This window comes from Rhincodon typus, chromosome 2 (genome assembly GCF_021869965.1).
Source record: "Rhincodon typus isolate 14 chromosome 2, sRhiTyp1.1, whole genome shotgun sequence".
In the NCBI taxonomy this organism is placed as follows: domain Eukaryota; kingdom Metazoa; phylum Chordata; class Chondrichthyes; order Orectolobiformes; family Rhincodontidae; genus Rhincodon; species Rhincodon typus.
Window position 1 is genome coordinate 127,895,164 of NC_063333.1, and position 15,485 is coordinate 127,910,648.

Here is a 15,485-nt window from a genome sequence, read left to right on the forward strand (position 1 = left end):
GGAGGTTTACTCCCTATTGTTATGTAAGCATCCTTTATCAGTCTCTTCATTAAGGTGTTATACATGTATCAGCAGATTTTCAAAACGTACTGTACTAGAGGGATGATGTCTCAAGATAAATGGATGATGAAGCCTTTTCAACTATTTTGATCCAACCATTGGGGCAGCATGGTGGCTCATGGTTAGCACTGCTGCCTCATTGCTCCAGGGATCTATGCAGGATCCCACCCTCGGGCAACTGTCTGTATGGAGTTTACACATTCTCCCAGCATCTGCGTAGGTTTCCTCCCACAGTCCCAAGATGCATAGGTCAGGTGGATTAGCCATGGGAAATGCAGAGTTACGAGGATAGGCTGGGGGTGGGTTACTCTTTGGTGGGTCGGTCTGGCTTTGATGGGCTGAATGGCCTCCTTCCACATTGTAGGTACTCTATCTTGAAAGACCCTAGCACTCCCCTATTTGTTTTCACATTTTTTTGCCTCCACTACTCTGGAGTTCTATTCTAAGTATTAGCCATCTTTTGCTGGAAGATGATGCACTGATAACGTGTCCTGAAATTATCTTTTGCTAGTTTAACCCTATTTCCCCTGAACCTATTCTCAGTTTAATTTACAGTGTTATTTCAGATTAATCTCTTCCATTATATAATTCATAGGTACCCTCTTCAGGCTGAAAACCTTAAACCACAGACTTCCTTTTGTTATCGATGTATTAGCTTGGCACTAGAGATAAACCTCATAGCTCTTCTCTGCATCGATTATTTGAACGTCTCCCCTCTTTTGTGGTGACCATAGATGGATGCAGCCTATCTCGAGGGTCACATCATTTGACCATTATCTATGTTGAACACTATTGCATCATTTTAATTCATTCCACCTGGGTGTCTCTAGCTGGATCAACATTTATTGCCCTTGAACTGTGTGGCTTGCTGGTCTATTTCAGAGTTAAGAGTTAAGCACATTGCTATGGGGCAGGGAGTCACATACTAAATGGATGGTAAATTTCTTTCTCCAAAAGCCATAAATGCATCAGATTGATTTTCATTATTATGGCTATTATGATACCAACTGTTAATTCCAGATTTATTAATTGAATCCAATTTTCACCATCTCCGTTGGTGGGATTCCAACCCATGTCCCCAAAACATTAATTAGTCCTGGACTCTGGTGTACTAGGTCCATGACCACTACACCACATCCTCCCCACTGCTTTGGCTATAGAGTTCAACATTCCATTAGTGTTGTTGTTTGCTTGTTCACCATTGGTTGGAGAGATTGAGAATAGAGTCTAGTAGACTCTCAATTCTGTTTCAAATTCTTCCTCTGTCATTTCGAAACCATTCATGCAAAGGTTGCTCATTTTCCTTCCTATGTTCAGCACTTTGCATTTATGAGCATTAACTTCTTTCGTTCTGCCTTCTGTTGTTCTTTAGGGTATCATCCATTCATTTTTTAATTTCTTCCTTTCCAGTTCTAGGGGGCTGACTCAAGCTAACATCTAGTTACCCAGGTGCAGTAAGTTTATCTTTCACTTGAATGCAGACAGCATTTATACGGGATTTTGCCATGGGGCTCATTACAGCTGATCCCCTTCCAGACCTTAACAGACACCCACACAGTTACTTTCCAGAAGAAATTCACAGGTAGCAAATAAAGTGGGAATCTTGACAGACATCCTTTCCTTTGTGGCTTAGGGGTGCTGAGGCCCAAGACAGTTGTGACTATGATCAGTTAACTGATTGGCTTTTGTACTTGGGGTCTTCCTCCCTTTCAAGGTTTAGTTTCACACAATGGATGGCATTTACTGGAGGTGAAGGATATCTCATCTGCCAATTGGAGAGCTTGAGTCTGGCTTGTCACATTACAAGCCACTAAGGTACTTATGAGGCCATTCGCAGGCCTTCCCTAGGCCTCGAGGCCCGCAGACATACTTGTCCTGTCTGCCAGGAGTTGGCAGCTGGAGACACACACATGTACTGAATGGCAGCACTATTGGTTAGGTGGTGATTGCTGTTGGTGTGATATCTACACCAGAAGCCTAGACTCATTGCTGGACCCCAGAACACTAGTGAGTAATGGTGGGAGGGAGAATTGCAAGGTTGGGAGCGAGCAGACGAGGTTGGCAGCAGGGAGAGCTGGCTAAGGTAGGTAACAAATTCCTTGTCCCTTCTTGATGTCAGACCATCAGTCAGGCCCTGAGTTTGTGATCAATTCGCTTCCTTTTTGTTGTATACAATTTGTTCTGAAACCTAAGTTTTGTGAAAGTGACAACATTCTAACATTTGGAACTACAAAGCTTTCTTAGAATTTGTTTGTTCTAAGGAGTCCAAAGCTAGAGGACATAGGTCTAAGGTGAGAGGGGAGAGACTTAAAAAGGATCTAAGGGGCAACGTTTTCACACAGAGGGTGGTGCATGTATGGAATAAGCTCCCAGAGGAGGTGGAGGTAGCAGGTACAATTACAACATTTAAAAGGCATCTGGATAGGTACATGAATAGGAAGGGTCTAGAGGGGTTATGGGCCAAATGGGACTTGATTGATTTAGGATATCTGGTCAACATGAACGAGTTGGACCGAAGGCTCAATTTCTGTGCTGTACATCTCTATGACTCTAAGTTTAATTACATACAATTCTGCCTAGAGATAGAGGAAGGGCTAGTTGCATGTTTTCCAATAGGTCACTTGGGACAGTTCAGGGGTCACAGCTAGTTAGAGACAGAGACATACAGAGCGATAGAGATTTAAATAGACTCCATGTTGTAGAGGGTCTGTATTAGTTGTGCTGTTCAAGGCAATTGAATTACGTGGGTTCTGTGGAGATGGAGCACTCAGTGAAGTCCTGGAAGAGAAGAATAGCTGCATATTTCTGTGTTGTTAGAAATCAAGTAGAAGTTCTAGGAGTTAGTAAGCTGCTCAATGTTGGGATCATGGCTCCAGACAAGTCCTGGAAGCTGTGGAGGCTCAGAAGAAGTCTGTGCTATTAATGGTTCAGTGCAGCAGGCTCTGGGTGCTGAAAGTACACAAACATTGTTTGCTTTGTGCAACTGAGGAAGATTAGAGCTCGTTTAAAATCCAAGGGCTGCCCTGGTTTGGGGAAGCTCGCTGTTTGTGAAAAAGTCATAAGCACAACTCTAGCTAAGTGCAGTTTCCAAGAATCTAGGACAGCATAGACCCAGGAAAGAAAGATGAACTACGAGAATAATTGAGGATAGATGACTGAGCGACTTTTGAGGAGTTTCAAAGCCAGGTCATTGAACGTGAAGAACCGTAATTCCTTGTGAAGTTTAATGAGATTTGATGACTCATGGTGTGACCAACATCTGGGCGAATTGCTAAGAAATCCATGGGATCTATTTAATCACCTTTGCTACTTGACGTGATCTGTGGAGTGCTTGATAATGACTTGTCTGTTGCCCTTTTTTGCCCTGAGTTAAATTTAGGATGTTAAAATGTAAATTAAATCTAATTTTTGTACAGCCTAAACCTTCTTTTTAACAATAATCTTTGCAAGTTTGCTTGAGTAAATTTTATTTGTAAAGAACTCATTTGTTGTCGTTGAGAGAACAAGACAGTTGAGGAAAGAAAATGGTTTACATTATTTCTAATATTCAACTAGATGAAGTTTGAGACATATACAACTGGGTATGTCACCACTCTAAGCATTCTGGTGACCAGTGGAGGAGTGGGGCTGGAACAAAATCAATGCACGCCCCCCCAACCTTGGTCGTGATCCTTTGACTGGGAGGCCATCTCTGGGAGTCCACAAGCAATGGGCTGTGAACTCTGCATGGCATGCCACTGCCCACTGCTGGTGGGATGAGGACCTTAGTTGGGCATTTATTGTCATGGAGGTGGGGTTTCTACCACCATCCGCCTGCAGGATTAAATATGCCCCACCACCATCAAACCTGGGAGAGGCATTAAATATTGACTTTATGCTCACTCCTAACTTTTGGCATCAGGAAATTCTAACATCCCCATTCTTCTTAAGATTATTCTTCTATAAAATTGTCTCAGCTGGGGAAATTATGAGTTGACTTTTACTTCCAGGATCCCAATCTGGGCAGTAAGCCAAATGCTAAGCCAGGAAGTTGGAGGTGGCTTTCTGGAGGATCTGAAGCCATACGCATAGAATCAGAGGCCTGCAGCACAGAAAAAGGCCTTTTCGCCCGTTGAATCTGCACTGGTTAAATACAAGTACCCAACTATTCCAATCCCATTTTCCAGTTCTTGGCTCATTGTCTTGTATACTGTGGTATCACAAGTGCACATTTAAATACTTCTTAAATGTTTTGAGGGTTTCTGCCTCTAGTCCCACTGAGATAGGAAAATGCTGCTGCTGCTGTAGGTGAGAAACTGCAAGAGCAATACCTTCTCTGGATTTGCAAATACAAGATGACCTCTGTCCATTGCAGTAGACCTCAAAATGCTTTCCAAAATTCATATCTGCCACCCCCTTGACCTATTGCCATGCAATCAACAGTCAGAAGCCACAAGAGGAAGGTGGAGGGGGCAGACTCAACTTTCCCTGGAAAATCTGAAAGGTGGTAGAGTATTCTTCGTTTGACACAATTGGCCTCTTTGGTGCCTGCTGTTGTGATAGCCATTGCCCCCAGAAATCAGTTCCACAAAGATAGGTCAGAGGAGGGGACTAGCAAGTCAAATGGTAAGGAGAGGTTCCTGCACAACTGTTCCCAAATGCACCTCTGCCTCAAGGTGAAAATTCAGCAGTCTGTCTGTTCTGTTCTTTCTATTGATAGGTAAAATGTAAGCAAAATCATTATTTTACTGCATAGTGGTTGCAAACAGCTCACACATTGTAATCAAGTGTATTATGGAACAACCATATCACAATTAGATTTGGAAACATTCCATTTTGCAACAGCTTAAAACAGGATTTATTTTAGCTTGTCTTTTCATCTTGGGGATGGGTCTGGGTGGGATGCTGTTCAGAGGGTCAGTGTGGACTTGTTGGGCCAAAGGGCCTGTTTCTGCACTGTACGGATTCTTAAAATCTTTAGACTCAAGAAAACTGACACTTGGCAACAGAATGAAGAAATACATTCACAAATGTAGTCCATTCCTTGTTTTCACTCTTCCTCTTTCCCTTTTCATTTTTTGCCAACAGACAGATTAAGCAATTCTTTATTTTAGTGAGAAAAACAGGGACTTGAGCTTGTATCTTTCACCTGGGTCAAAGGTAAAGGCTAAACCAGCACTTCCATGCTGTGGCATTCCCTGGCAGGCAGCTGGCAGTTGTCAAGGAGTTCAACTCCTTCCAAAAACTTCTGAGCACTTTCCCTTCTCTGTGCTCGATGACCTCAAGGACCTTTCAGCTATTACTAACATTAATGAGGTTCAGCTTATCATTATCTTTCAGCTGTCTGACTGTCAGACAAAAAGCTGAATCCTTGCTTTTTTGTGTGAGCTGACATGAAAGAACATTCCATGCTCAAAGGCTAGGACTCCACAGTGAACATAAAAAAAATTAGTATTTTGGCCTAAATATTTGAATACGCTTTCAAAGAAATGGTGCAGCAGTAGATAATGGGAGTTTTTGTGCTCACAATTGCTGAAAACCATTGGCATTTTGCCAGTTGTGATCCAAAAATAAAAGTATAATTTCATTGCTTTGACTTCTTCATTGAAAGTAAGCAACTGCAGTAAGATTTAATGGAAACGGCATCAAATAATGTGGTGATTTTCAATATATTCAGCATCCTCCAGCGGTCGAAAGTGTTCAGTAAAATCTAATAATGACAGATAGGTTACAATAGCATGTGTTGTTCACTATATTTATCGCCTACTGTCTTAGATTGCCAATGGCCAATTGGATTGTTGGCAATCTGAAGCCAAGTACTTTATTTATTTTTCTGTATGTGGGTGAAGCTGGTTCAAGTGATAGTAAATATCTATAAAGATCATGAAAAGATCACAAGATCACAATGACTCAATCTAATTCATCCAGCATACAATGAACACTTGATACCTTTTCAGTTTCAGTATTTGGCCTTGAATGAACCCAGTACCTTGGTTGCAACTATACTCCCAGAGTTCTTTGGCATCCCATTAAATTTCCAATATTTGATTGATATCAGAGGAAGGGATATATCAATTACTCATAAGAGGTTCTGGGAACTACTGCGCAGTGCAGACAGGAATTGATATAATAGACAGCTTTCTCATAAAAATACATTAGATTTTTCTTTACAGTAGTATTTTTGGGTGGAAAGAATGTCTGGGCACATGTTAAGTAATTTAGATATCCATTAGTTGTTTGAAGTGGAAGTAATGTCCACATGTATGAAAATTCCTATTTGACTTTGAGAACCTGTACAAAAAGCACTAGTTTAAATTATACCTTGCATATCCTAATTGTTGTCTGAAAGATCAAAAACAAATCTTCCATATGACAGTTGAAGTTTACTCTTGTGCCTTTATTCTCTTTACATCTATTGATGTAGCACTACAACATAGCTAAGAGTTGCGGTAGTTATTGTTTGTAATGGCTAATGTTGTATTGATCAATCCTTCACATAAATTGGTGGGTCAAATCCATTTGAGTTGAAGAAATCTAGAAGTGAATTTCCCGTATGAAGTTTACAAAGCTTAAGTTGCATCTTGTGTTGTCATTGTTGCACAATATAAATTGTTTCATATTCCTTCTATATGAATAGAATGGGAGTTTCATTCACTTTGACATCATGATTTCAAATCTTGGGATTTTTAAGATTACTGAGAAAAAAAGAAGTGCTGTCAAATCTTTTCATCCTGCAATCATCCAACAGATCACAAGAATACCAAATTTCAAAGAAAGCAGCAATTTATCCCACAGGAGAGAAAGGATGTTGATTGGTTGATTACTGGATGCTGATTGATTGAGGCATTACCATGGAGAATGCACCAGGGAGCAGTTATCCACTCTCTGCCTCCAAAGCTTTTGTTTAAATTCAATGAAGTCAACTCTGATTGATCAAGATGTTATACAGATTAGGGAATGTACTTTTGTTTAATAAAAAAAGGTTTCATACCTGGATATCTGCTTTCTGCTTGCAGAGGACAGGGCTCTGCATATAAATAAATATAACATTTAGCAAATGTAAGTGAGCCACATTGCAAACCCAACTAATCAGCTCAACTTGGTTGTTCAGCATGCCGAAAACTGATGGGCCCTGTCTTTTTCAAATAAGTCCATACATTGTACTTTTTTCAAGTAAACAAAATTTGAGGAACAACTAGTGCATTCCCTATGGTAACATCTTGACCAGAGTTCATCTGCCAATCAATGAAAAACTTTCTTTTCATGTGATATAAATTGTTATCCCCGTCAAAATGTGGTATTCTTGCATTTGTCCTGATGACTCCAAAATGAAAAGCTTTCACTGAATGTCCTTTTTTCAACAATACTCAAGATCTGTTCTACCAACCAGTTATGATTAACATTCTCATCCATTTTGTCTGTCTAAATTATGAAGATTTATACTCAAAAAATGACCTCTTCTAAACTGTTTTGTCTATTCACTACAATTATATTCAAACTAACAAAGGCATAACAGCCTATCTCCTCCAATCAAATCCTATGGAGGCCTCCATCCTTCTCTCCCCCAACCCCATAATTATATCAGTTATCTCTTATATAATTCCCTGTTTCTTGTTTCCACTGCAAGTCCAACCTTCAGATATTCATATTGAATGGTTCAAAAGATGGTTCCAATTTCTTCCATTTAGATTGACTCTATCGCCTCTCCGCCACTGTCCTAATATAGTTGCAAACTTGTTCATTAAATAATGACAGAGTTTGTGCCACTTTATCTGAACTTTTATTCTAAATTTTATCTCACGTGATACAAAATCAATTTAACTCTGAAGAAAAAGAATTCTGTATGCTAAAAGCCTGCCAAGGACAACTGAAGAGGCAAAAACTGTGTAAAAAATAAAACAAATGAAAATGAAATTAAAATAAAGCACAGATTCTGGTGGCTGGAAAAAGATATACTGAACAGCAAATGGTGACAAAACAGGTATACGAGCTACAAAAATGGACCAAGAAAAATAGCTTTCAAGGTATATCACATTTCTCCTAAGGTCTTCTCCAAGTAGATATTCAGTGAGAGGATAAGGAGGTGGCGTGGAGGCATGAGAAGCGAATGTGGTGGTATGTTTGTGGGGTATGAGGTAGAAGGGGGGAGGTGAGGGCTACAGGCCCAACAGCTTTTATTTATACATTTTTCTCCAAAGTGAAAATATGGCTACAATGCTTTGTTTAAATCAGAAATGTGGTCCCAGTACTGAGATGTATGGCACCCTATTCAAAACTTTCCTCCAACTCTCAAAAGAAACTCTTCAAATGCAACCTCATTATTTCCTACTCTTCAACCTGCCTCCTATCCATTCCCTGGGTTGCTACCATTTGAATTAAATTAGTAGCCTATTAAGTGAAAGTTTTGCAGAGGCCTTTGAGAAGTTGAAGTAAAACCTGCCTTGGCACTTACCACAGTCTACTTGGGTTGTCACTTCCTCATGAAATTCAAGGAAGTTGGTCAGTTGGGATCTTACCTTTCTGAAGCTTACTGTCAACCAAGTTTGCTGCGTAGATAATCCTAAATTTTACTCCCAATAATAATTATCCGGTTGCTGTTTTGTCACTCCTTTCTGAATATAGGCTTTTTTCTTATTTTATTGCTACCTCCCCAGTGTCCATGGATTCCTACAGAAGAATCACCAGAGGCCCACAGATCTCTTCCTGAGTCTTTGTTCGCACTCTGGGACAATCATATTGGGATTCATCTGTTCTATCTTTTTGGGGCTTCTATTTTATTTGTAACAAAGTAATTGATTTTACTTGGAACATCTTTGATTACAGAGTGCTTATTGCTCATTTCTTCTGTTTGAATACTCGGATCAAATAATTATACAGAATATTTACTACTTGTTGATCAATGTCAGCTTCAAACTTGTTTGTCTTTTCTTCTCCAACTGTCTCTCTGCTATTGTGGTTTTAAATTATATTTTTGCGGCTCTATTTAGCCTCCTATCTCTCTCTGGATTTTTCATTGTCTCGTTAAGCTTTTTTATGTACTATTTGTTCCCAATAAGCTGTTTTGCTTTTATCCTTGTAGGATTTGTACAGACGTAGTTTTCCTATTTATTTCACCATTAAATTGTTTGTAAATCAGTATAAAACCAATCCTGACAGAGTTTGCAAGGCCAGTGGCACGACGCCTCTCTTACAGCATGCACTAGTGCCAATTTGGATGACTTTCTGGTAACAATTTGACTAACCTTCAGAGCAAGAGGATTAATCAAAGTGATCTACATTTCGAAAGCAAAAATTCTACCAATGCAGATCATACATGTCTTCAACAATTCCTTCACTGGTATGCCAAAATTTCTTCCAAATCCATAAATTATATCCCCCAGCTCAAAAAGTATTTGCCTCTGGTTCCACCACCTTGGGCTTTTTAATTGCAAGATAGATAACTCTGCCGTTAGAAAGAAAAGACACTCTTCCGTGATCTTCTCCCTAAGTCATCTTTCAATCAGGAAGAATCCAAATTTCTCCATCAATGTTAGCCCTCCAGTAACAGGGATCAAATAAAAATGAGTTTCTGAATTTAAGTCATGAATGTATAGAAGGATAATCAGCAAAACAATCTGGAAAATTGGACAAAGCTGCCCTCAGAATTGTTCACAACGGATAATGGTTAAATGAGGCCTCAATTAATAAGAATATTATTGTTAATTTCATCCTCTGCACTCTATAATACCTACTACACCTCCAGTGCAACAGGTTCCAAAAACACGATTTAGTAGGCCTGCACCAGGCAGGGGTTTGAGGAGGGTGGGTGTGGTAGTTAAATTGCAGGGAGCTATGAAGGATCGGATCTCCAGCCATGTTCCCCACTGCAAAATCTTACTGATGGCAGAACTGGCTTCAAACAAGCTTCCTGCCACAATGTGTTGGTGGGGGGTATATCTAAACATTCAAGTGGTATCAGTGGCCATTTTAGGAGGCTGTTGGTATTTTCCTGCCAGCCGATCAACTGGGAAGGTAGGGAGGCTGCTGACAGAGTGTAAGCAACTTCCAATGGTGGCCACATATGAAGTATTTCTTCATTTACAGATAGGAGAGCGCCACTACAATGCCACCAATTTGCACAGAGGGGATTCCCCTTAGTTATTAATTTATTTTAAAAACATGTTTTATTTGCTTCTTGAGCATGTATAGTGTAGGCTGTACAGCATCTATCTTCTTCAGCAATGGCCGTTAATCATGGTGGCACTGTTGAGCTGCCAGGCCCTCATTGGGATAGCATCTGCTGGAGTTAAGTGGCCGTCTTGATTAAGCCCAACAACAGTTCAGTGATGGCTTGACTTATGTAAAATCCAGGGAAGTCCCATTAGTCGATTGTGCATGTTGCTGACAATCCATTTCCATCAGTGTTGAAACTCTAAACATTTCAATAAATTCTACCCCATGGAACAAAAGAAGGATTCTTTCAAATGTACATTTCTGATGAAGTCCAATTGTTCTCAAACCTACAAAACAACGCTGGCTGTGCCTCAAAGTTATTGAGGAAGTTCAAACATTAACACAAGTTCGATCTTTTGCAAACAGAGAAATGTGCAATGAAGGGATCAATTGTGCAACCATATCACCAAACAGTTCTAAAATCTTTAATCTATGTAAAACTTAACTGAAATATAATGTTCCCAACAAATTACAATGTAATAGGTTGCACTTTATTTCAGCAATGTCCTTTCAAGGTGGCTCTCAGTTGCCTTATAAGTTCACGGAGTTAAAAATAAATCACAATACTTAATTGTTTTAATGTTGAGATGCCGGTGTTAGACTCGGGTGGACAAGGTCAGAATTCAAACAACACCAGTGACTTCAAAGAAATTTAGGGATTTACATATACATATTAATCAATTAAAACCTTGTAACTGATTAAAGATTTAACAGCATCTTAGATTTGTTTTGTACATCCTCATCAGTGGTATGATCCTTTGATCTTTTACTTATAAATTCTGTGTCTGATACCATCTCTCTCACTAACACCTGAAGAAGGAGTAAGACTCCAAAAGCTTGTGTTTTCAAACAAACCTGTTGGACTATAACCTGGTATCATTTGATTTCTGACCTAGTTATTTTAAGGCATCGTGGCTCCTCTGACCCCAAACTGGATTAGCGTAGCCATTCATATGTATTTTCTTGATACTGATATGTAGGGAATGATTTGAAGTATTCCCATCCATATTGTAATTTGGTAGACAATATTGGGATGGATTTTACCACCACCCTGGTGCTGGATTGGGGGTGGGGGGGGAGCGCGGTGGGGGTGCACCTGTAAAATAGTGAAGGAAGGTGGGTGTGGAGTACCTGTTAACTTCATGTTGCCATTGCATTTTATGAGTGCTGAGGAAATTGGAGAGCACTCCTCCTGCCTAGAGCCTACCTGAGCCAGGGAGGTGGCCAACTAATGTTGCTACATTCCCAGCAGTGGGTGAGCTGTGCTCTCCCATTATAGTCCAACTGTATAAAAATGGTGAGTACTGTTTCAGTGCTGCAGGAAAGTAAAACAGAATCCCAAATATGACATCAGAACCTGGACCAGTAGCATCGGGACAACGAGATATCACAGGAGGAGGAAGTTTGCTTTTCTGGCAAATTGGTTCAGGTCTTAAATACCTGATTTTGAGGTAACAGTTTTATTGTACCACTCCTGATTTGTGACAGACGTGCACATCGCAAAATTGCACACTTCCTCACCATGGCTTACTTCTCCCTAAATTGGCAAAAGCACTGCAGCCAAACTTTATCCTTTACTTTAGAATTGGTGGAAAGCAGTTTTGGCTTCACACCAACATTAAACTTGTGGAGTCCCTTACATTTTTGTACGTACAGAGGGATTTTCTGTCTACTGAAAGTGACTAGTATTTCACATGTAATTAATATAATGGAACTTCCCAAATCTGAAATCCCAAAAGTGTTAGTTCATTATATTGTCTTATTTTGAAGAACACTATTTGAAAAACTACAGCACATAGTTTGTTATAGTTGTATTGAGTATTGCGTTATTCTATTTGTATATACTTTTGCATTACTGTCTATTTAATATCAATTGACAGTCACTAACATAAAAGTTTAACGCAAGCAAATTTACAAACTTCAAATTGTCAATTTATGAATGACAATGTCTGTTCTGAATGTTGGTACTATTCTGTCAACATTTATATTGTGCACTATTTAACCTTTTCCCTTTTAGCCACCTTTCAAATAATCATTTCACACATGGCATCTGTTGTCTGACCTGCAAATGGAAGTGCATGGCCTGTGCATGACCCAGGGAAAGTGTCAGCTCAGCTTCATTCCCACTGCTCTGAGCTATAAGTGACAGGGGAATAGGTTTGGAAAGTGGATAATATTAGAGGTCATTTCCTATATTTTGAAACAGAAAACTATAACTATAAGTGCACCATGTCCCAATTACCCATGTGTAATTATTCACAAAAAAAGTGTGGCTTCTCAAATGTTTAAACCTGTCTCCTTTGGGAACATTGCTGATGCTGTGCTTCAAGATGAAATGTATTGACTCATTCCTGAGCCAATGTGTACCTTTTAAGAGCCATTGTTTCAATGGAATGACGAATTAATGTTAGTTTAACGGAGCTTTTCTGAAAAAAACATATCTTAGCCTTGTTTGGTTAAGCCATGTTTTAAGATTTAAACTGCTTTGAATATAGAGCTTATTCAACTTTGAGAGCATTTGTATACACTGACAATTTCATATTGTTAGACAAAAACTGAAGTGCAGAGATAACTAACTGCAAAAATGGTTGCATCAAAATAGATACAAAGCTACTCTTTCTACCCAGAAATTGCCACCATCAGCGAATTTTTAATGGACAGTTGTGCATTTCCTAAAGTTCAACTAATAGCTAGTGCCATTCAAGAGGTATGGCAATGATTCATTAGATCTGAAAATATGACCAGTTTTGGTATATATCCAAAAATATAAACAGTTTCCAGTTATTAAATCTGAGTCACTGTCATCACAAATCTTACTCCAGACTGATGTTAACAACAATCATATATTGCTAAAGGCTGCATTCCAGTTATATGGTCACTAAAAATTGTGAAATATTCTAGCTATCTTTTCCTTGCAATTATGTTCTACAGTCAATGACTGCGATTGGAGTCATTTTTTAAGCAGGGAAATCTTCATGATAATAGCTTTCACTTTTTAAAAAGTGAAATAACATGAAAATGTTAACATTATCCATTCTTCAACATTCCTGATTTTTTTTTCAGACTATCTAATAATGAAGGGTTTTACACATCCTCAGGAGGCAAATGAGCATTATGAAGTTCATTTAAATATTTCAGCTCCCACTTGTTGGGAAATCTGCAGTAGATGCAGCAGCAAGTTGGCCTGAATTATTCACTGACTCTCAGGGTCAGGTATCCCTTTTGCTAACCAGGTTTTCACACATTCCCAAAAGCATAAACTGTGTAAATAGAACAGCAGATGCTGGAAGGCAGGAGTGTTTGATCATGACAGATTGTAAACAGCAGGTGCTTCAAAGCCACAGGTAATCCTAGACATTCAGCAGTGGTAATGTCCAGTCTCTACATTATAACATGATTATTCGTGTTCTCTCTTCCATAAAGATATCAATACTGATATAGCTCAGTGATCATGTAAAAACTGCCAAGAATCACCTCCAAAAAGATCCTTTATTCTGCCTTTTATTCCTTTTTCAATTTTATTTTAAATTTTGTCTTTCCTTTTGTATCATTGTGCTGAGTTCATTGCCTTTATATTGAGGACGAGCAAATAACCAGCTCCCACCTCTCTTGTTGATGGCACTGTGACTAACTGCTAGAGGGTGTGATAAAGTCAGCCTTTGTGGTCACTGCAATTTTGCCTCGCTTTTGGAAAATTCTCTCTCTTTTCCTGGTCTTCCATTACCTTCCCTCTTATTGTTATTCCTAATAGCCGCTTGCCTGTGTTCCTTGTCATCCTCCGTTACTGTTCTCTCATTGAGACTCAACAGAAGGATTGACGGGTATTAGCATTGTGTTTGCTTTGTGAAGGATGGTCTCTCATTAAACTTTATCTGAGAAAGCTATAACGTTTTCACTGTGTGATGAATTCCAGATCACCTACAGCAATCAGTAATCGACTCCACCTGTGGTGTGTTGTTCGTAGGTGGGGCAATTGTCTACAAGTTATGAATTGTAATTTCTATTATGGCCTTTCTCCTACAGTTCGGAAAATTGTTGGCAGTTTATCCTACTGTTTCAGTGCAGCTATCCATTACAAGAAGTATCTCTTCCTCTGCTAATTTCCAACAATGTTGGAAAACAAATTATTCCAAAGTAGGTACCATAAGACATTCATTTGCTCTTATTCTTTGATTGGCGTTGAGTAGGGAAATGCCGTGTTCAAAGAGTTTGTTGATAATTGCAATATTCAAGTCAGCAGATTGGTTGTTATATTTGGCATTATTTACCTTTGACTAAAGGCATGTACTTCTTTTTCACCCATTTTCCTCTGCCAGGCATGCAATCTTCCATGGATAGCTGTTGATCTAATGCAGATATGAAAAGTGCAGTTATTTTTTGCTTCATCGTTCTCTAATTTAAATATGTACAACTTTTACAATTATACATGTACCTGAGTTTCTGTCAGTCATTTTGACATTGAAAAGAGAGATTTAGACTCAGCCAGGGGTTGTGGGATTGACTGACAGCTGTGTCAAAGCTGGGAAAGGGGATTGAGGGTGGTGGTAGGGGCATAGTGTTATTTCCAGACTGCTGTCTGCTTTGGCAGGTGTTTGGTAACCAGAGGTGCCCAATTACAGATTTTGTTGGGATTGATGTAGTTTATCTACTTCCCAGTCAGAGCAGAGCTTTGTAGATTAAGCTCTGTAATATATAATGGAACAGCTAGATAAATTCTGAGGCCCTGATATATTCCTCAGCACAAGACACAGATTTTGCGTTTTAACATCCCGATGTTTAGAGGTAACCTGGGTGTTTAATACTCACCCACCTGTCTTATGTAAATAAAACTATATATTGGTTTAGAGCCGAAGTCTGGATCTACATCTGCATATGGCAAGATGTGATACACTTTAGTAGCTGGTATACAGAGCAATCATTTTCTTTTATGACTAATGGGCCTTGCTACCATTTAACCAGATATTTGGCAAAAAGAAATACATTTAGCTCATTGAGGACATGAAATCAACTCACAAAACTTATTATTTAGCATAAAAATTCAAAACACAATAGCAATTGATATCATTGGAGGGTCTAGCATTAGAAAGGATCCTATTCAAAGGTACATATAGCAGAAGGAACATTTACAATGTTAAAAATAGTTTATTTAAAACAAGACAACAAGGTGCAGGGCTGGATGAACACAGTAGGCCAAGCAGCATCATAGGAGCAGAGAGGCTGACGTTTCGGGCCTA

The 15,485-nt window shown here is 39.2% G+C and overlaps 1 protein-coding gene across 1 annotated transcript in view; it reads right to left on the reverse strand.

The window, feature by feature from the left end:
• Window positions 1-15,485, reverse strand: part of LOC109928015 (genetic suppressor element 1-like) — a 220,874-nt gene that overhangs the window by 175,494 nt on the left and 29,895 nt on the right. Inside the window, exon 2 of the mRNA XM_048608961.1 lies at window positions 14,520-14,597. Within this exon, the coding sequence (XP_048464918.1) occupies window positions 14,520-14,597 (78 nt within the window). The remainder of the gene's footprint in view (window positions 1-14,519; window positions 14,598-15,485) is intronic.